General features: G+C 37.0%; 1 protein-coding gene across 10 annotated transcripts in view; it reads right to left on the bottom strand.

Moving 5' to 3' along the window:
* The window catches only part of TCF12 (transcription factor 12), a 393,760-nt gene that overhangs the window by 198,522 nt on the left and 173,657 nt on the right, over positions 1 to 21,581 (bottom strand). For all 10 annotated transcript variants that reach the window (XM_086321160.1, XM_086321163.1, XM_086321164.1 and 7 more), the window contains one exon: positions 5,416 to 5,518. In XM_086321160.1, the coding sequence (XP_086177286.1) occupies positions 5,416 to 5,518 (103 nt within the window). The remainder of the gene's footprint in view (positions 1 to 5,415; positions 5,519 to 21,581) is intronic.

Genomic DNA, 21,581 nt, shown 5'->3' with positions numbered 1-21,581 from the left:
TTCACTGAAAGCCGAAAACCATGCAAAAGACTGAAAATTCCATCAAGTACGACCCCATGGACTGTATAATCCAGGGAATTTTGCAGGCCAGAATACTGGAGTGAGTGGCCTTTCCCTTCTCCAGGGGATCTTTCCAACCCAGTGATAGAACCCAGATCTCCCACATTGCAGGTGGATTCTTTACCAGCTGAGCCACAAGGGAAGCCCAAAGAATCCTTTAAATAAACACAAAAGCCACTGATGGATTAAGACAAATGAATTAAGAGTCAGTTAATAACTGAAGAGAAAATTAACAAGATTCAAATGTGAAGTAAAAGACATTTTCTATATTACCATAAAATTTTTCTGAAGTAAAAAAATACACTAAAAAGTTCAACAATTAATTCTTTGCTCACTTAAAATATAGTGGATAATATAAATTTTGCTTTATTAGTATTATTTTCTAATTGAAGTTTTTGCTTTCAAAATAAAGTCCTAATCAAATATTTCCCCCTCTATCCTCTGAAATCTTGACATCTCTTTTCAGCAATTATTTATTTCTCTTATATACATCACTCCGGGACTAATTACTCATAGGTAAAAGGGACCTGCGTCTACACAGGAGTACCCTTGAAACTCTGAAACCTTTTTCAAGATCAGGTACTAGTTTGGTCTCTCCTACACTGGGCAAAAGGAGAAGACAATGGCAACCCACTCCAGTACTCTTGCCTGGAAAATCCCATGGACGGAGGAGCCTGGTAGGCTGCAGTCCATGGGGTCGCTAAGAGTTGGACACGACTGAGCGACTTCACTTTGACTTTTCACTTTCATGCATTGGAGAAGGCAATGGCAACCCACTCCAGTGTTCTTGCCTGGAAGACCCCAGGGATGGTGGAGCCTGGTGGGCTGCAGTCTATGGGGTCACACAGAGTCAGACACAACTGAAGCAACTTAGCAGCAGCAGCAGACTGGGCAAAAAGGAAACCATTAGCTCATCTCAGGTTACAGGAATGGTTTCAGAAAGAACTGCTATTAAGTCATTTTAACTATGAAAAGAGGCTGCTTTTCAGACTGAGGATGCAGGGTAGGGGCATGAAAAGAAATTATTTCTGGAATAGAGTAGTTAGAAATAAAGTGCATATATGCATTGAAAGAAAACATCCCAAGCCACTAAGGATAAGGTAACCTATAACAGGGCTTCCCTGGTGGCTGACAGTAAAGAAACCTGCCTGCAAGGCAGGAGACCTGGATTCAATCCCTGGGTCGGGAAGATCCTCTGGAGAAAGGAACGGCTACCCACTGCAGTAGTGCTCAGTCACGTCCAACTCTTTGCGACCCCATGGACTGTAGTCCACTAGGCTCCTTTGTCTGTCAGATTTTCCAGGCAAGGATACCAGAGTGGGTTACCACTTCCTTTTCCAGGGGATCTTCCTGACCCAGGAATTGAACCCACATCTACTGCATTATCAGAAATGGCAACCCATTCCAGTATTCTTGCTGGGATCATCACATGGACAGAGGAGGCTGGCAGGCTACAGTCCGCGGGGTCGGAGAGTCAGACGCAACTGTGCATGCATGCACACACACCTCTAACACAAGCTACAAATATGACCCAGTGTGTCCTCCATGGAAAACTAGTTCCCCACAGGGTAATGATGCTTTTTTATTTTAAAAGACTTCTGTGCATCATCTGAATCTGGAATGTGACGGGCTGAACACAAAAAAGCTACCCCGGTTTTCCCCAGTGTCTTTAATATTTCAAAGTACAATCTGAATCTCTAAGAGGGGACATGTGATATATTGCTTCTCAAAGTTATGTCACTATGGAACTTTTCTTCATTATTACCTCTCAAAAGCTGTGTCTCCATACTTATAGTTCAAGAAAATGCTGAGCTAGTAAAACCCTGAAGGCATTACATAGAAAGAACTAATACTTTATATGCCTAATGGAAAGAATACTTGATTAGGAGTCAGAGGACATGGGTTTTGTTTTGCCACTTACTGACTCAATGTCCTCAGAGAAAAAAACACAATTTTCTTGCACCTTAGTTTTATCATTTGCACAAAACCAATTATAATTCTAGTTGTAGCCTTTTCCAGAGTTGAATAAAATATATTACATAAGGTTATAGAAATAAAAAAATTCTAGAGCTACAGAAACTTTTTAGACTATCCAGCAAAACCTTATCTGGAAGATAAAGGTTATTTTTCAAGATATGAATTACAATCCAGATCTTTTAACTCTCAGTCCTGTACTTTTTCTATACTACCGTATGTTGTTTCCGGTTTTTAAGAGATAAACATACTAACCAAGCATCTCTAGAGGCAAAACAGGCCTCAGAAAGGAACACAAAAAGTGTCAGAAAAAAGAAAAACAGAGGGTACGATCTTAAGTTTACCATTGACAACACATGCACATAGCGTCTAAAGTAAGTAAAGCTTTAACAGACATGGGGGATAGACAGGTAAGAGCAGTTTACAGTAACTTGGAAACCAAAGCGAGGCAATTATATAAAGTAATTTGTCTCTATGTCCAATTAATAAAATGGCCCGACCATCACCAAAAATACATCTAATCAACAATAGGTAAAGGGAAGCAAGTATTAATGAAATCAATGAAGGGCCCAAGGGTAGAAAAATGGACCAAAGTTGGAAGAGGCTAGAAGTAAATAAGACAGTTTGGTGATCCTACTGCAATTCACTGCTCTGCAGTTTTACTATAATACAGAAATGTTTGATGCTAATTACTTAGTGATATGCCAAAAGGATGTACTTATTTCACTTGAAACATAAGAAAGAAGCCCTTTTCCATATTGACAAATCAACAGGATAATTCTAGAATTCATTAAAAAGAAACACTAACTGATTCAACATAATAGCTTTCCTTCCTGTGTAAAATGCTTCAAAATATCTAAATGAATATAGAAGTGCATGTTTCTATGGCAAATTGTTCGTTATTGAATCATTATCAACTCTTGTTAGAAAAAATTTCTCATTTTTGCAATGTACAAAATCATTAGTGTTTGAGAGCTTCATCATGAAAGATAGTAGCACTTTACAATCCACTATTTCTTCAGGCAAATGTGCTTATTATGGCTGAACATAATACGAAAAACAACATTCCCTAGATGTACAATTTCACTGCCCCCCACCCTCGCTTAAATGGTGTTTTTACATGTTGACAGCAATGATGAAATATGTTACTGCTTTCCAGTTAGTTGTAACTTTCTCAGCACTCATCATTCACAGAATCACTCTGAAGGTTTTACCTATTATGATGATTAGGTATCAACAGTTCCATATGCTGCTAATACTGCCATGTACATCTCAGTCCTGCTTTAACACTGCAGGTTTTCAGCCTGAAAACTCCTCTAAAATGATCAAATGGCTAACGAAGTGCATCTATCCACTGTAACTCTACTGAGTGCAACAGACCCACCTTCTAGGGTATTAGTTCAATTCAACTCACACCAAGTGGGATTAATTGCTACTGTTTGGAGCTGCTCCGCAATTTAAAGGACATTCATTTCCCAAAGCTAGCTATTGTCATGCAGATTGCTTGGACTCAACAGTTAGATATCTCATTTGATCATTTTTACTAAAAATAAAAGGAAGGAAGTGTAGTAAATCAGATATTGCCTAGATCACTGCAATTCTTTTGAATCTATCTGTCTAACCTTTTCAAGGTCATTCCCCCTTTCTTAAAAGTAAATTAACATTTTTAAGCTTAGATAGTTAAAATGGACAATGAAAATGTACCCTCACAATTTTAAGTCACCTTTGCTCAAAGCTACAATAATGATGCAATTCTAAAGAGTCAGCTCTGTAAGCTAAAAATGAAAGTAAGAACATTAATATAAAAAAGGGCAATTTCTGAGTTTTCACAATTCGGTTATACACTTAATTAAGAAAGCTTAGTTCAATGTAAAATTACAAAAACACTGCCTACAGTTTGGTCTACCATACTTACTATAAATTAAACACTACTTGGGGAAAAGATATACTACAAAAGGAAAGGAAACTATTTGGAGTATCACATCTATTTTACTTTGATAGCAAGTTCAATAAAAAATTTAAAAGATTAGAAAGTTTTCCCTAGCCTAATGCAAGGATAATTATTTTGTTCAAAATTTAATTCTGATTTTTACCTAGATGATAATATATTTAATACTAGGATTCCCAGTTTCATTTATGGTTGAAACAAATTGTCATTCTGAATACAATTTTTACCACTAATTTTAGCCTTGTGTCATACTCAATGACTCTGGCTTTAAAATGGTAACTGCCTTAGGCAAAATCCACATCCGAATCTGTCTCCACCATACTATATGGCGGATAAGGGAAACAAACAAAGACTGTGAAAAATAAAACCATTTATAAAGAAATTGCCGACCACCAGGATTTTGGATTTGGGTAATCCACTTAGATTAGCATGGCTGTGTCTTAAAAGGACAATTCTAAAACCATAATATAGGTCATGTCCTTAAGAAATAGAATAAGTAATGAAATCAATGTCAATTACACAAACCTTCCATATTAACATGACGCCACTGACAACCAGTAAGACAGATTAAATAAAGCTTTTGTAATGTGCTTAGACCCAGCATAAACAAGATGGAAAAAATAATGTCATAAAACGGATTCTTTTCGATCAGGTTCTGCAGAAAGGTAAAAGTATCACTTAAAAAAAAGAGTGGCATCCAAACTCGGGGAAAAAATTGAGGGCTTCTCATTTCAGATTGAATAGCTACAAACTTTGATACAAGAAAGAGAGAGCAGAGGGAGTGAGAGGAAGGGAGGGCAGGTTTGCCGGGAATAGGGGGAGATACAGAGAATGGTTAACCTTAAAGGTTATGCCAAAAATAATCAGTTTTAGGCGGTGGCTAATGTCGTTCAAAATGCAAATTTACTATAGAAAAAGAAAAAATTTTAAATCCCCAATATGAACCAAAGTGCTTAACACAAATGCTGCAATATTTAAATGTACTATTAAGTTTTTATCAAACTGTCAAAAGAAATATTGTCCAACATGAATAAAATTTGCCTAAAATCACTACTCTGTCATATTTTTATTTACCACACAAATACAACTGTTAAGACAAATAGTAAATTAAAAGCAAATGTCTCTGAAATGCTTCTCTGCCCAGAAGGTAGAAAATATATAAAGCTTAGTGCCACAGACACTGCCAACACTGACAGTTAAAACCCTGCTGCTTCCTTTATTGATAGCAATGACAATAAAGCTCTAAGAGAAGGACCCACATTTCTGAACGCTTGCCCCGCAAACTTGGCTGAATAAAGAAAGCCCAGATGTTCCTAGAAACTTAGGAAGTTTCTTTTAGATACTTATGTGTCCTTCCTGGACAAGGGGATGAAAAAAATGTCTCTGATCCAAGAGGCTCTGTGAAGACTACTTGCAGAGAATTACCAACTTACCCATTAGATTTGAGTTCATGAAAGGTGTTGGGGACAAGCCTTCGTGGGCCCCTAAACGACTGTCATTCAAGTGATCACTGTAATGAGGGCTGTCTGTAAAACCCTAGAGGGAAAAAAAAAAAAAACAAAAAAGACCGGAGTATTAAAAAGATTATTTGGCAGTCCTGCTAATTGAGCATAATGACACTCATCTAATTAATATACAGACTTACAAATGGTCATTCCTAACCAAGTTTCTGGTTCATTACTTGAAAAACTAAACAGAAGTGCTGCTTTTATTCTTTTTAAGATTTTAAAGTCAAAAAGTTCCTACATACATTTTAAAGAAAATTAGCCCTATGATCTCTTTATATGCCCAAAAGTAAAATTCTAAATGGATGAACTAAGAACGTATACTTATGAGTTATAATAAACTAGAAAAACATTTATCCTCCTTTCTCTGCTTCCATACACCCTATCAATAAAGGTTTGGGCAATTATAAGATTTACTTAAGATGTTAAAAATAATCAAAAATCAATATACTAGAAATGAATCCTTTTCTGAATGGCAAACAAATATTTAATAAAAGAAGATCTGCTTATATTCCTTTTAATACTAGTATAATAACTATGTATACTCTTATACAAACTGAGCCATGTAAAATAGAAAACACAAAGATAGTTAATTTAAATTCTTAAGAATCTAAAAAATGAAACTGCAAACACCATGAAAACAATAAAGCTAGTGCTATTATTTCACAATGGCTGTTACTAAATTCATCCTTATAACTTAAAACTTGCTTTTTAAAAGCAAAGGAGCCTAAAAGATACCAAAGTTTACAAATAAAGTAAGTGTTACAAAACCTCAGTGGATTAAATAACTGTTCTGGTTCTCAGATTCTTATACATACCAAGTACAGCATCACCTCCAAAATCATACTTTCTATACAAGGTTTTGAACCCTACTTAAAGAGTAGGTGGTACCTACCCTTTTGCCAACTTAAAGTGATTTTAGTAAAGATCAGAAAATCTTACAAGAGGCCCAAACAAGAACAAAAACTCACTGCCTTGGCTCACAGAAGCAACCCAGAATCCCCTGGGACTATAAAATCATCAATCACTGAACATTTATCATTACCCAGACTGCAGGCTAACATTCAAGAAGACATTAATGGGGCTGAAACAGGCCTCACTATCTTTGCAGGGATGCTGTCAGTTCAACCAAAGGGCTAGGAATTGAGGGCTAAATAACTGTCAAATCATTACAACTGCTTACAGATGCATGTCACAACTCCTTCTGCTATTCTGTTTAAAACTAATCTGCTGGGAGTGCTAACTCCCAAATGAATCTTTGTTTCATTTTTATCTACTTTGGAATCACTGATACACATGTGATAGGCATTCAAAAAGAATATTGGTGACATTTACAACTTGGTTATGACTACAAACGTGTCCTCTGCTAACCACAACCAGAGTCCTGTCTGTCACAGCACATGCAGCAGGCGCTATATACAAAACAGAATGGCTCCTGGCTAAGGTCACTCCTTGAAGTTTACTTTTTTTGCTCAAAATTCAACAATCTTGAAGTGCTAAGTGACATCCTACTATCTCACATTTATCTCAGTGTTTTCCTCTGCCACTCCCTCCCACTGTCATTCTTAGGTATAGAGTCAAATAAGACAATAATGCTTACAAAAAACTCACTGAAATATTGCTTATCATCATTAAGTAACTATTACTCTTGAAAAATGAGAAAAGAAATGCATTTGTAGGTCATCCATGCTGTTCACACTTCATTTCAATGTTAAAGGATAATAAAAGACAAATTTTGTATATTTTCAGTTCTCTTCATTCTTGAAGTATAATAAAAAACTTTTCCCCTTAATGACTATAAAAATAAAAACATTTAAAAAATTTAAAACTCTAAAGTACAAGTATATAAATAAATCTAAGTTTCAGGGTATCATCAAATGACTTTTATACACATTAACTTTATACATCACATATATTGCAGTTAAGCAAAGACTCTAAACCATATTAATATATGTTCAGAAAACACAACAATTATTTTTCCATCAATCATAAATAAAAAACAGTAAGTACTATCTATTATCCACGTGCACCCACATGTAGCAGGGAACAGTACAGAAGTTACACAAGATTATATCTTAGTCCACTAATAAAATCTGAGATTGTCATATTCTACCACAGAGGATCTATACCTGTGTCATCACATATAAACAAGATTTGAATATAGGCCCTCAGTATCTGTTTACTCATAAACATACACTATTAACCATAGTGTTAATAGTGAAATTTGATGTAAGTCATTTCAAATTTCAGTAAGTCATAATTTCATTCATATAAGACAAAAATTAAATAGAAATCTGAATATATTTTTTTACACCTCAAAGGTTCATCTTAGTGCAAAGAATTTTTGAAAAGCCACAGCCTAGAAGAAAGGAATCTTCATCCATAGATGCAAAGCGATGATGGAGGATGGAACAATGAAACTGGACTTTAAATGTTTGTCAGTTTTAGATCAATGTATGCCAAGTGATAGCCACTCAGTTGTGTTAGACTCTACAACCTCATGGACTACAGCCTGCCAGGCTTCTCTGTCCATGGAATTCTGCAGGCAAGAATACTGTAGTGGGTTGCCATTTCCTTCTCCAGGAATGTATGCTAGGACCTTACTTAAAAAACTTGGACTGGCTACTGTTTCAGACTATTCTTATCATTGCTTCCTCATAGTGGAAGTGATACCCACCCAGAAAATAACTTTTAAACAATTTACAAACAATTAAATAAGATTGGTTCCAGAAAATGAACATAGGTATTTCTCAGTCAGCATGTTAACTGTGTCAACTAGCTGGGTAATACCTACAACAGTGCTTTGCAAACCTCAATGTTCATATCCACTGACTAGTTTAGTTCATTTCAGTCACTCAGTTGTGTCCAACTCTGCCACCCCATGGACTGCAGCACACCAGGCTTCCCTGTCCGTTGCCAGCTCTCAGAGCTTGCTCAACCTCGTGTCCATAGAGTCGATGATGCCATCCAACCATCTCATCCTCTGTCAGCCCCTTCTCTTGCCTTCAATCTTTTTCAGCATCAGGGTTTTTTCCAATGAGTCAATTCTTCACATCAGGTGGCCAAAGTATTGGAGTTTCAGCTTCAGCATCAGTCCTTCCAGTGAATATTTAGGACTGATTTCCTTTAGGATGGACTGGCTGGATCTCCTTGCAGTTCAAGGGACTCTCAAGAGTTCTCCAACACCATAGTTCAAAAGCATGAGTTCTCTGGCGCTCAGCTTTCTTTATGGTCCAACTCTTACATCCATACATGACTACTGGAAAAATCATAGCTTTGACTAGATGGACCTTTGTCAGCAAAGTAATGTCTCTGCTTTTTAATATACTGTCTAGGCTTGTCATAGTTTTTCTTCCAAGGAGCAAGTGTCTTTTTAATTTCATGGCTGCAGTCACCATCTGCAGTGATTCTGGAGCCCAAGAAAATAAAGTCTGTCACTGTTTCCATTGTTTCCACCACTATCTGCCGTGAAGTGATGGGACCAGATGCCATATTCTTCTTTTTTTGAATGTTGTGTTTTAAGCCAGCTTTTTCACTCTCCTCTTCCAGTTTGATTCTGCATTTATAACCAACTGGTGATAGTTATGCTTACTTATCCATGCACCACGCTTCTAGCAGCAAAAATCTAGACCATCTAGAAATAAAGATCTTTTTCATATATAGAAAGGAAAAATTCAAGTCTACAAAGGTGATAGCTGAGTTCCCCCCGCCCCAACCCCACCAATCAGAACTACATTAAAACATGCTAAGTTTCCAGGTAAGTAAAAATTAGGGGGAAATATCAAAGTTAACATAAAAATCTAAAGCAATTAGAGTAACATAATATTTTTATACATGTAGCTAAGTACTCATGCATTTAGTTTTCAGTAGAAGATAAATGTCAAACAGAGCTTTAATGAAAGAAATGAGCTGGTTAACCAAGAGTTTAAACAGCAGACCCCTTAAGTACCACATATAGTTAAACAAAAAGCATGGATGTCTATTAGGAGGAAGGGCAAAAGGTATAATGCTGAATGGAATTGATAGAAAAGCAAGGAAGGAAGCAGAATAGCCAGAACATCAAAGGGCAGGAGAAAATGAGCAGAAGGTGATTGCCCAGAGGGAAAGGTTGGAGTAACAAGAAAGGAACAAAAGCCAAACAAGCAACTGTTAAAATGGAGCCCAAGAAGATCAGTCAAATGGTACTGAACAATGAATTCTTTTTCAATTATGGAATATAAAGTAAACCAGTGAGATCATTAAATACAGAACTTTCAGGATGCGTATTTTTAACTGATAGAACATCACTGTGGTAACAAAAGGGGGCCAAACCTGATCTCCTGGAGCTCCTAATTAAGATCCTAAATTCTGGAAAATGGTTTACCAGGAAAATAGATAATAATTTCATTAATAAAATGAGATTTTCATACATGAGATGATAAATATTACATTATGGGGGACCAAGCAGAACTATCAGAATCATCTATCATAGTAGCTTTTTGGCCAAAGTATGCTACTAACCACAAAAATATTTCCCAACCCACCTTAAAAAACGGTTTCTGCCTTAAAATAAAAATGGAAAGCACTCAAAAGATAAATCACTGATAAAATCAGTTGATACACAGAGTTTACAAAAACTGTTCATTCTGTATTTAATATCTAAATTATAATTTAATTTCCAATTTTTAAATACTCCCATCTATGAATGCATAACACTTCATAAAAGGTTTAATATTATGAAGTATATTCTACAAAATATTTCACACTTTTCTCTATGTTCATTTATGGTACAGAATTTAGAAACTTTAATCCTTGCCACAATAAGACAACAATCAATTAAAGCTGCCATCCTTTTTAAACTAATTTAAACAGCACATAAGCAAACCAATCTTTTGTTCTATCAGAAACAAAACAGGGCTTCCCTGCTGACTCAGTAGTGAAGAATCCACCAGCTAATGTAGCAGACATGGGTTCAATCCCCAATCTGGGAAGATCTTACATATCACAGAGCAAAGTAAGCCTGTGTGCCACAACTACTGAGCCTGTGCTCTCGAGCCCAGGAGCTACAACTACTGAGCCTATGCACCACAACTACCAAAGCCCACGAACCCCAGAGCCTATGCTCTGCAACAAGAGAAGCTACCACAATGAGAAGTCCAAGCACCACAACTAGAGAGTAGGCCCTGCACGCCACAACTAGAGATGAGCCCACGCAGCAACAAAGACCCAGCACAGCCATAAATGATAAACAAATTGATTAAAAAACAAAGCAGCTAGTGCTATTTACACAATACTGATCTACAGTCCTCTGTCTCCTCAAAAATACAAGAACTTTTTTTGCTGCCTAATGTTTTACATAGCTCTTTTAAAAATTTTATTTCACTCAACCAGTAAATATGGCATAATCATCAGAGAACTCTGCCAAGAAGGGCTTTTTCCTAAACCATGTGGCTATTTCTTTGTATGAAAACCACTGTCTAATGCTATTTTACAATATTATTTTCAATTCTTTTCAATAGATAAAAAGGGATGGGGAGAAAGGCTCTTTCAATAAAGATTTACTTTCTGAGAAAAGCTTTCCCTGCCCCTAATCAAACTGGGCGAATTCATTTTCGGCTCCCATAGTGGCAAGCATTTCCATCATATCACTGCTCACACTTACTGAATCTATCTATTTAATCATCCATTTAAATTATACCGTAATTATGTTATAATTGCACAGTATAGGTATAGTGGATAAACGTGGAATTCTTGGAGTCAGACTAACAGCCCTGCATTTCATCTTTGCCACATACCAGCTGTGTGACTTGAAACAAAGTAACATTTCTTGCCTCAGCTTCTATATCTATAAAATGGGATAATAATAATATATTTATCTCATAGGTTGTTATAAGGATTAAATGAGTTTTTCTATGTGCAACACAATATATGCTAGCCATTATTATTATCATAGCAGTTAGAGATGGTTATGTCTTACAAATTCTGAAAAGGCAGACACCATGTCTCTCTTTCTCACAATTACACCCCAGAACAATGTTTGTCACATACATAGCAAGTGCTCAATAAATGACAGATGGATGAGAGGGTTCAGTTACTAAATCCTTAAAATGCTTCAGGGCTTCAGATATCATAAAGGTTCAATTAGTTTTTCCACAGAACACCCAATAATTAGCAGAAAGAAAGTTCATAAAGTGCTAGCTTATCTAACTGGACTGAACAAATAACCACAGACTTTTGGTATTCATACCAAGTATTGAAATAGCTCTAAGTGGACAAGACTAGTATAGTCAGCCAAAAGTCATAAGACACCAGAGAAAGCTCAGAATGAGGCCTGATACAAATGAGTGGTCACACTTCAAAGAGAAGTAAAGACAGAAATAAAAATAAGAAATAACACATGAAATTTAAAAGAGGAAAAAAAAGTATACTTATTGTATTTCTGTGTGGAACACATTAAACTGTGGAAAACACTGAAAGAGATGGGAATATCAGACCACCTGACCTGCCTCTTGAGAAATCTGTATGCAGGTCAGGAAGCAACAGTTAGAACTGAACATGGAATAACAGACTGGTTCCAAATAGGAAAAGGAGTACGCCAAGACTGTATATTGTCACTCTGCTTATTTAACTTATATGCAGAGTACATCATGAGAAATGGTGGGCTGGAAGAAGCATAAGCTAGAATCAAGATTGCTGGGAGAAATATCAATGACCTCAGATATGCAGATGACACCACCCTTATAGCAGAAGTGAAGAGGAACTCAAAAGCCTCTTGATGAAAGTGAAAGAGGACAGTGAAAAAGTTGGCTTAAAGCTCAACATTCAGAAAACTAAGATCATGTCATCTGGTCCCATCACTTCATGGCAAATAGATGGGGAAACAGTGGAAACAGTGTCAGACTTTATTTTTGGGGGCTCCAAAATCACTGCAGATGGTGACTGCAGCCATGAAATTAAAAGACGCTTACTCCTTGGAAGGAAAGTGATGACCAACCTAGACAGCATATTCAAAGCAGAGACATTACTTTGCCAACAAAGGTCCGTCTAGTCAAGGCTATGGTTTTTCCAGTGGTTATGTATGGATGTGAGAGTTGGACTGTGAAGAAGGCTGAGTGCCGAAGAATTGATGCTTTTGAACTGTGGTGTTGGAGAAGACTCTTGAGAGTCCCTTGGACTGCAAGGAGATCTAACCAGTCCATCCTAAAGGAGACCAGTCCTGGGTGTTCACTGGAAGGACTGATGCTAAAGCTGAAACTCCAATACTTTGGCCACCTCACGAAGAGTTGACTCATTGGAAAAGACTGATGCTGGGAAGGATTGAGGGCAGGAGGAGAAGGGAACGACAGAGGATGAGATGGCTGAATGGCATTACCGACTCGATGGACACGAGTTTGAGTGAACTCCGGGAGTTGGTGATGGAACTTCAGGGAGTTCCTGGAGGCTTCTTCCCAGGGAGGCCTACAGTGCTGTGATTCATCGGGTCGCAAAGAGTTGGACACGACTGAGCGACTGAACTGAACTGAATTGTATTTCCTGATGTACTCCTATGACAGACAAGGAAATAAATGTCTATGTATATAAAGTTATAGTTTTTAAACAAATCCTTTAAAGTGTCTCTTTCAGTTAAATATATCTATGAAAAAGACAAGTGAGTTGATCTGATCACAATAGTTTGTTACCTGAAAGTAGAAACTGTGTCTATATTACTCATTATCCTATCACTAGTGACAGGGACATTAACAAACACGTAGTATGTGACTAATGAAATCTGTTCATTTAATGAATGAAAGAAAAATGAACAATCTCTCAGTTAATCAATCAGGTCTACCTCTGAAAAAAGCTACTTAATAATCAATACATTAAAGTTCTGCTATTCTTAAATAGATCAGGTATTAATAATAAAATTTCTTGATAGATCTGGGTTTTGTCAACCAGATCCATGAGTTACTAAAAGGTAACAAAGTTTTATTCCTTTTTATCACTACAAAAGAGACCAGCACAGAACTTCGCATGCAAACTAAGAGCTTAAGTTTTTCTTGAGAGGATGAATAATCTCTCCAGGTAACTTTTTCTTCATGAATGCTAAGAAGTGGTTTCACAGAATTACCAAAACCTCAGACTGAAGAGCAAGTCTTGAACTACCACGGGTGGGGAGGATAAGAAGAACCAAAATCTTACAGAGGTGGAAAGGATCCTCAGAAAATATGATGAATACATGAAATACTGCTTAAGCACAATGACATAAAAATACTTCTGAACGTAAGATGACAAAGGATCACCGAAAAAGTTCACTTAAGTTCCATTCTAAGTTGAGCCATTCATGGTCACAAATTTATCCAAGTAACTGTTAATATTATCTGTTAGAAACAATCAGACTTAATCCTGGCAGACTATTTCTGTAACATAGATCTCCATTTCCTGATTGTTCAATTCTATATTCTCTTATTCAATAAAAACTTAAAGCAGAGTATGTCTTTGGAATTCATCTATCATCCCCCCTCATAGATTTTGAATGTCAATTCCTCAAACGATAACTACATCAAAATCAGAAATTCATTAACATATAATACATAAAAAGTGAAAACATTCTTCTACTACAAGTACAAAAAGAAGCAAAATAAACTATTTTATTTAAAAAATACTAGCCCGTCTATGCTACTTTAGTTTGTAAGGTTATAAACAAACAGTACCAGAAGAATTGATGCTTGTAAGAACACAGAAAACAACACTTAATTAAAAAAATAAAATTTAGCACCAAGTATTATCTGGTTCTCCCCAAAACTATAGACACTAAGTTCAGGCAAGAAATAATATTCTGTTGATGGTTTCTAACGTATAGATTTTTGTCTTCTTCCCATTAACTGGCAAAACTTACAGAGGCCAGTAAGTTCTAGTTCAGGAACTGATGTTCCATTAAGCAAAAAATTTTAAATAGTGAAAAGAAAAGTGAACTCGATTAGAAAATTATCTATCTTAAAAAATTATACTATGAAATACAGTGCATCATACATAAAGTTTTCAGGAAATCTTACAAATTCAGTTTATTCCTAAACAAACATAATGACTTTATACTTGCCTGCAAAAGCTTTATTAATAGATCATTATTCATATTACACATAGCTTTTTTAAAAAATTCATATATTTTTTAAAGGAGTAAAATAAGTCATGAGGCAAAAGAAAAAAACTGTTTTCCCATGTAATTTAAAACCTGTATGCAATTAAAAATTTTCACTCTAATATTTTTATAAGTCTTCTAACTAGAATTCATAGGAGTGGTTACAAACAATACTGAATGTGTTTTAAATCACATTACTTATGGATTTTTTAACAACTCCTTCCTTTCTAATAAATTTCTGATCCTCTTTGATAGTCCTCAAGGCATAGTCTGTGGACTGATGCTGGATCAAGAATGGTGTGTTACCAATCAACAAAAAGGCAATAGAGAAGAAGCTTTTGACAATGGTTTAAAGTAATCTGGCAGAACAATTTTGTTTGCTGTATATAATAATAAAAAACTAAATGTATTTTATGAAATTAACTACCTTAAAAATTACACTATATAATATAATGCAGCATATGTAAAAGGTTTTTAAAAATCTGTTAGATTATATTATTCCTAAACACCCTAACTTTACACATATAAAGGTTTACTAAATTAACTCAAAATGGATTAAAGACTTGAAGATAAGACCCAAGACCATAAAACTCTTAGATGAAAGCATAGGTGGTAAGTTCCTTGACGTTGGTTTTTGTGATAACTGGGAGGTTTGATACTAAAAACAAAGGCAACAAAAGTAAAAATAGACAAGTAGAACTACATTAAACTAAAAAGTTTCTGCATATAGCAAAGAAAACTGTTAACAAAATGAAAAAGCAACCTATAAAGTGGGGGAAAATAACTGCACATTATATATCTTCTGATAAGGGGGTTAATATAAGGAACTCATACAACAGTAAAAAAACAAAAACAAGCAATCCAATTAAAAAATGGGCAGAGAATCTGAAAGAATACAGATGGCCAACAGGTACACTAAAAGGTGCTCAATATCAGTAATTGCTGGGGAAACATAAATCAAAAGAGGTATCATCTTACACCAGTCAGAATGGCTGTTAACAAAAAGACAAGAAATAACAAGTGTTGGCAAGGATGTGGGAAAAAGAGAACCCTGTGCACTCGTGGTGGGACTGTAAACTGGTGTAGCCACTACAGAAAACAGCATGGAGGTTCCTCAAAAAAACCTTAAAACTAACAAGAAAAAAGTGAAAGTGTTAGTCGCTCAGTCTGGTCTCACACTTTGCAATCCCACAGACTAGCTCACCAGGCCCCTCTATCCATGAGATTCTCTAGGCAAGAATCCACTTGCCCAGACAATGGACACTGGAGTGGGTAGCCATGACCTTCTCCCGGGGCTCTTCCAGACCTAGGGATCAAACCTGGGTCTCCTGCATTGCAGGGAGATTTACCATGTGAGTCACCAGGGAAGCCCCAAAACTAACATGATCCTACAATTCCACTTCAGGGTATCTATCTAGGGAAATGAAAACACTAATGTGAAAAGACACATGTATCTCCATGTTCACTGCAGCATGATACAGAATAGCCAAGATACAGAAGCAATCTAAGTGTCCATGGATTGAATGACAAAGAAAATGTACATATATACAATGGAGTACTATTCAGCCATAAGTAGGAAGGAAATCTTGTTATTTCCTACAACACAGATGGATATTGAGGCATTATGCTAACTAAAGTAAGAGAAAGACAAACATCTAATGATTTCACTGATAAGTGGAATTTTAAACAAACAACTGGAACTCATAGGTACAGAGAACAGAGTAGTGGTTCCCAGAAGCAGGTGGGCAAAACTGGTGAAATCTTTCAGTTTAGCTTACTCATAGACAAACATACTGATTTTACACTTGTCTGAGTGTATGCTAGGCATAAAAAATCAGAACGTGTATTTTGAGATGTTTAGGAGATTCATATGCAAATTAATATGAAAATTAAAGTCAGAGAACTAGTTTGTATTATCTTGTAAGTCATAGGGACTGCTAAGTCGCTTCAGTTGTGTCCGACTCTGTGCGACCCCATGCACTGCAGCCTACCAGGCTTCTCCGTCCATGGGATTCTCCAGGCAAGAACACTGGAGTGGGTTGCCATTTCCTTCTCCAATGTATGAAAGTGGAAAGTGAAAGTGAAGTCGCTCAGTCGTGTCTGACTCTTCGCGACCCCATGGACTGCAGCCCACCAGGCTCCTCCATCCATGGGATCCTCCGGGCAACACTACTGGAGTGGGGTGCCATTGCCTTCTCCATAGGGACTAGTACATGTTAAAATCCTCTACACCACAAGCAACTCATTCAGTCTGGTAAAGCTCAGATTTTTAAACAATAATTCCTCCACCCTATCCACAAATTACACAACCAAGGAAAATTAGATAAAAGAAAGATAAAATGAGGTTCAGTTGCAAAAGAATCTCATAATTTACATATTTTAAACCTTTTATCTTTTACTATTACATGTGAAAGACTGAACACATAACTTCTCAATAAATATGTAAATATACTTGATGTTCATGAAATCAATTCAAATATATCAAACCTAGGAATAAAGTAAATTTATTAAAATCCATGCATTAAGAAATAACTAACTGTAAAAAAAGACATCATACCAGTCATTGAGCAAGACAATGTTCTTATATTCAATACAATAGCCTATTTTAAAATAATTTCTAAAAAACCTGTCCAATACGTTAAAAATTTATTTTAAAATATCAGGTGGGAAAAATAACAATAAAAGTTAAATGGTATATAGTATAATAATATACTACTGGGCTTCCCTGGTTACTCGGCTGGTAAAGAATCCGCCTATCAATACAGGAGACCTTGGTTTTGATTCCTGGGCTGGGAAGATTCCCTGGAGAAGGGAAAGGCAACTGACTCCATATTCTGGCCTGGAGAATTCAGGGTCCCTAAGAAGAAATGGAGTAGCCATCAGAGTAAACAAAAGAGTTCGAAATGCAGTACTTGGATGCAATCTCAAAACGACAAAATGATCTCTGTTCATTTCCAAGGCAAACCATTCAATATCACGGTAATCCAAGGCTATACCCCGACCAGTAATGCTGAAGAAGCTGAAGTTGAAAGGTTCTATGAAGACCTGCAAGACCTTTTAGAACTAACACCAAAAGAGATGTCCTTTTCATTATAGGGGACTGGAATGCAAAAGTAGGAAGTCAAGAAACACCTGGAGTAACAGGCAAATTTGGCCTTGGAATACGGAATGAAGCAGGGCAAAGGCTAATAGAGTTTTGCCAAGAGAACGCACTGATCATAGCAAACACCGTCTTCCAACAAGACAAGAGAAGACTCTACACATGGACATCACCAGATGGTCAACACCGAAATCAGATTGATTATATTCTTTGCAGCCAAAGATGGAGAAGCTCTATACAGTCAGTAAAAACAAGACAGGGAGCTGACTGTGGCTCAGATCATGAACTCTTTATTGCCAAATTCAGACTGAAATTGAAGAAAGTAGGGAAAACCACTAGACCATTCAGGTATGACCTAAATCAAATCCCTTATGATTATACAGTGGAAATCAGAAAGAGATTTAAGGGACTAGATCTGATAGACAGAGTGCCTGATGAACTATGGACGGAGGTTCATAACATTGTACAGGAGACAGGCATCAAGACTATCCCCAAGAAAAAGACATGCAAAAAAGCAAAATGGCTGTCTGAGGAGGCCTTACAAATAGCTGTGAAAAGAAGAGAAGTGAAAAGCAAAGGAGAAAAGGAAAGATATACCCATCTGAATGCAGAGCTCCAAAGAATAGCAAGGAGAGATAAGAAAGCCTTCCTCAGAGATCAGTGCAAACAAAGAGAGGAAAACAATACAATGGAAAAGACTACAGATCTCTTGAAGAAAATTAGAGATACCAAGGGAACATTTCATGCAAAGATGGGCTCGATAAAGGACAGAAATGGTATGAACCTAACAGAAGAAGATATTAAGAAGAGGTGGCAAGAATACACAGAAGAACTGTACAAAAAAGATCTTCACAACCCAGATAATCACGATGGTGTGATCACTCACCTAGAGCCAGACATCCTGGAATGTGAAGTCAAGTGGGCCTTAGGAAGCATCACTACGAACAAAGCTAGTGCTGCTGCTACTCTAAGTCACTTCAGTCGTGTCCAACTCTGTGTGACCCCATAGACAGCAGCCCATCAGGCTCCCCAGTCCCTGGGATTCTCCAGGCAAGAACACTGGAGTGGGTTGCCATGTCCTTCTCCAATGCGTGAAAGTGAAGTCACTCAGTCGTGTCCGACTCTTCGCGACCCCATAGACTGCAGCCTATCAGACTCCTCTGTCCATGGGATTTTCCAGGCAAGAGTACTGGAGTGGGGTACCATGGAATTCCAGTTTCAAATCTTGAAAGATGATGCTGTGAAAGTGCTGCACTCAATATGCCAGCATATTTGGAAAATGCAGCAGTGGCCACAGGACTGGAAAAGGTCAGTTTTCATTCCAATCCCAAAGAAAGACAATGCCAAAGAACGCTCAAACTATTGCACAACTGCACTCATCTTAGACACTAGCAAAGTAATGCTCTAAACTCTCTTAAGCCAGGCTTCAACAGTACATGAACCATTAACTTCCAGATGTTCAAACTGGATTTAGAAAAGGCAGAGGAACCAGAGATCAAACTGCCAACATCCGTTGGATCATCGAAAAAGCAAGAGAGTTCCAGAAAAACATCTATTTCTGAGTTATTGACTATACCAAAGCCTTTGACTGTGTGGATCACCACAAATTGTAGAAAATTCTGAAAGAGATGGGAATACCAGACCACCTGACCTGCCTCTTGAGAAACCTGTATGCAGGTCAGGAAGCAACAGCTAGAAGTGGACATGGAAAAACAGACTGGTTCCAAATCAGGAAAGGAGTACATCGAGGCTGTATACTGTCACCTTGTTTGTTTAACTTATATGCAGAGTACATCATGAGAAACGCTGGGCTGGATGAAGCACAGGCTGGAATCAAGATTGCCGGGAGAAGTATCAATAACCTCAGATGTGCAGATGACACCACCCTTATGGCAGAAAGTGAAGAACTAGAGAGCCTCTTGATGAAAGTGATAAAGTAGAGAGTGAAAAAGTTGGCTTAAAGCTCAATATTCAGAAAACTAAGATCATGGCATCCGGTCCCATCACTTCATGGCAAATAGCTGGGGAAACAGGTCCCATCATTTCATGGGAAACAGCTGGGGAAACAGTGGCAGACTATATTTTTGGGCTCCAAAATCACCACAGATGGTGACTGCAGCCATGAAATTAAAAGACGCTTACGCCTTGGAAGGAAAGTTATGACCAACTTAGACAGTATATTCAAAAGCAGAGACATTACTTTGCCAACAAATGTCCGTCTAGTTAAGACTATGGTTTTTCCAGTAATCATGTATGGATATGAGAGCTGGACTATAAAGAAAGTTGGGCCCCGAAGAATTGATGCTTTTGAGTCAGTGGTGGTGTTGAGTTGGTGGTGTTGGAGAAGCCCCTTGGACTACAAAGAGATCCAATCAGTCCTTCCTAAAGGAAATTAGTCCTGAATATTCATTGGAAGGACTGATGCTGAGGCTGAAACTCCAATACTTTGGCCACCTGATGCGAAGAGCTGACTCATTTGAAAAGACCCTGATGATGGGAAAGATTGAAGGACGGAGGAGAAGGGGCCAATGGAGGATGAGATGGTTGGATGGCATCACTGACTCAATGGACATGAGTTTGGGTAAACTCTGGGAGTTGGTGATGGACAGGGAGGCCTAGTGTGCTGCGGTCATAGGGTTGCAAAAAGTTAGACACAGCTGAGCTACTGAACTGAAAATATACTGCTGGTATATGAATAATAATATTAACCTCTTTGTAAAAAAAAAAAAACTAGAAAATTATAATGTAATCTTACTTGCCTATTATTTTCTAAAATTTGTATGAAGTTCATTTATTTTTCCTAAAAATATAGTTTGTTTTTTTCTTTAATATGATTGAAATAACATACTCTTATTGTAAAAAACTGGAAATGTAAACAAAAAGCATCAACTAAGTAGAAGAAAAAAGACTCCCTTTTTACCTACAGTGAAATACCAACAACATTTTGACACACTTTCTTCCAATTTTTAAATATTTCTAAAATAGTTCTGACATAGAGAGATGTATGTAATACATAGTCATGTATGTATCCACAACTCAAGAAATAAAACTGTCACTATTTAAAACTCTATGTAATTCTTCCAAATTCTCAGAAGTAAACACTATACCTGTTCTTTTAAAAATCATTTTCATGCATTAGTTAATACTTTTTAAAAATATGCATATTCCCTAACTAAACGGAGCACCACTCCCCATGTTTTACAATCTATCTAAATGGTATACTTTTTCTATACTCATTTAACAGTCAATATGTAAGACTGATATGTTGGAAAAGTGCAGCACTGGTATATGCATTTTACTAGTATATTAACATCTTATTTATGAAAATACCACAATTTATCTATCCAGGCCCCTTTTGATAACATTTAACTTGCTTCCCATTTTCCACAATTAACAAACAAGGCTGCTATAAACATTTTAGTAATATGTCTATACAAGGATGATGCTTCCTGGGAGTCTCAGACCATAAAGAATCTGCCTGCAATGTAGAAGACCTGGGTTCAATTCCTGAGACCAGAAGATCCCCTGGAGAACGGAAAGGCACCCCACTCCAGTGAGCCAATCTGCAAGTATCAGTTACAGCAACTTTGCTAGTCATATGCACTATTCGACCTGTTTTTCTTCATTCATCCCTATCTAATTCTCTTTCCAAATCCAATTTTTTTTCATAGTCTTCTCTATTCCCTGGTGGCTCAGATGGTAAAGAATCTGCCTGCAATGCAGGGCAGCCGGGGTTGATCCCTAGATTGGGAAGATCCTCTGGAGGAGGGCATGGCAACTCACTCCAGTGTTCTTGCCTGGAGACTCCAATGGACAGAGGAGTCTGGCGGGCTACATACAGTACATGGGATCACAAAGAGTTGGACACAACTGAATGATTAACACACACACATACAAGTA

This window comes from Bos grunniens, chromosome 10 (genome assembly GCF_055505025.1).
Source record: "Bos grunniens cultivar Pamir isolate PY7600 chromosome 10, Bosgru_T2T1.0, whole genome shotgun sequence".
NCBI lineage: Eukaryota > Metazoa > Chordata > Mammalia > Artiodactyla > Bovidae > Bos > Bos grunniens.
Note: the sequence above shows the minus strand (reverse complement) of the source record. Positions and strands in the feature narration are given on the sequence as shown.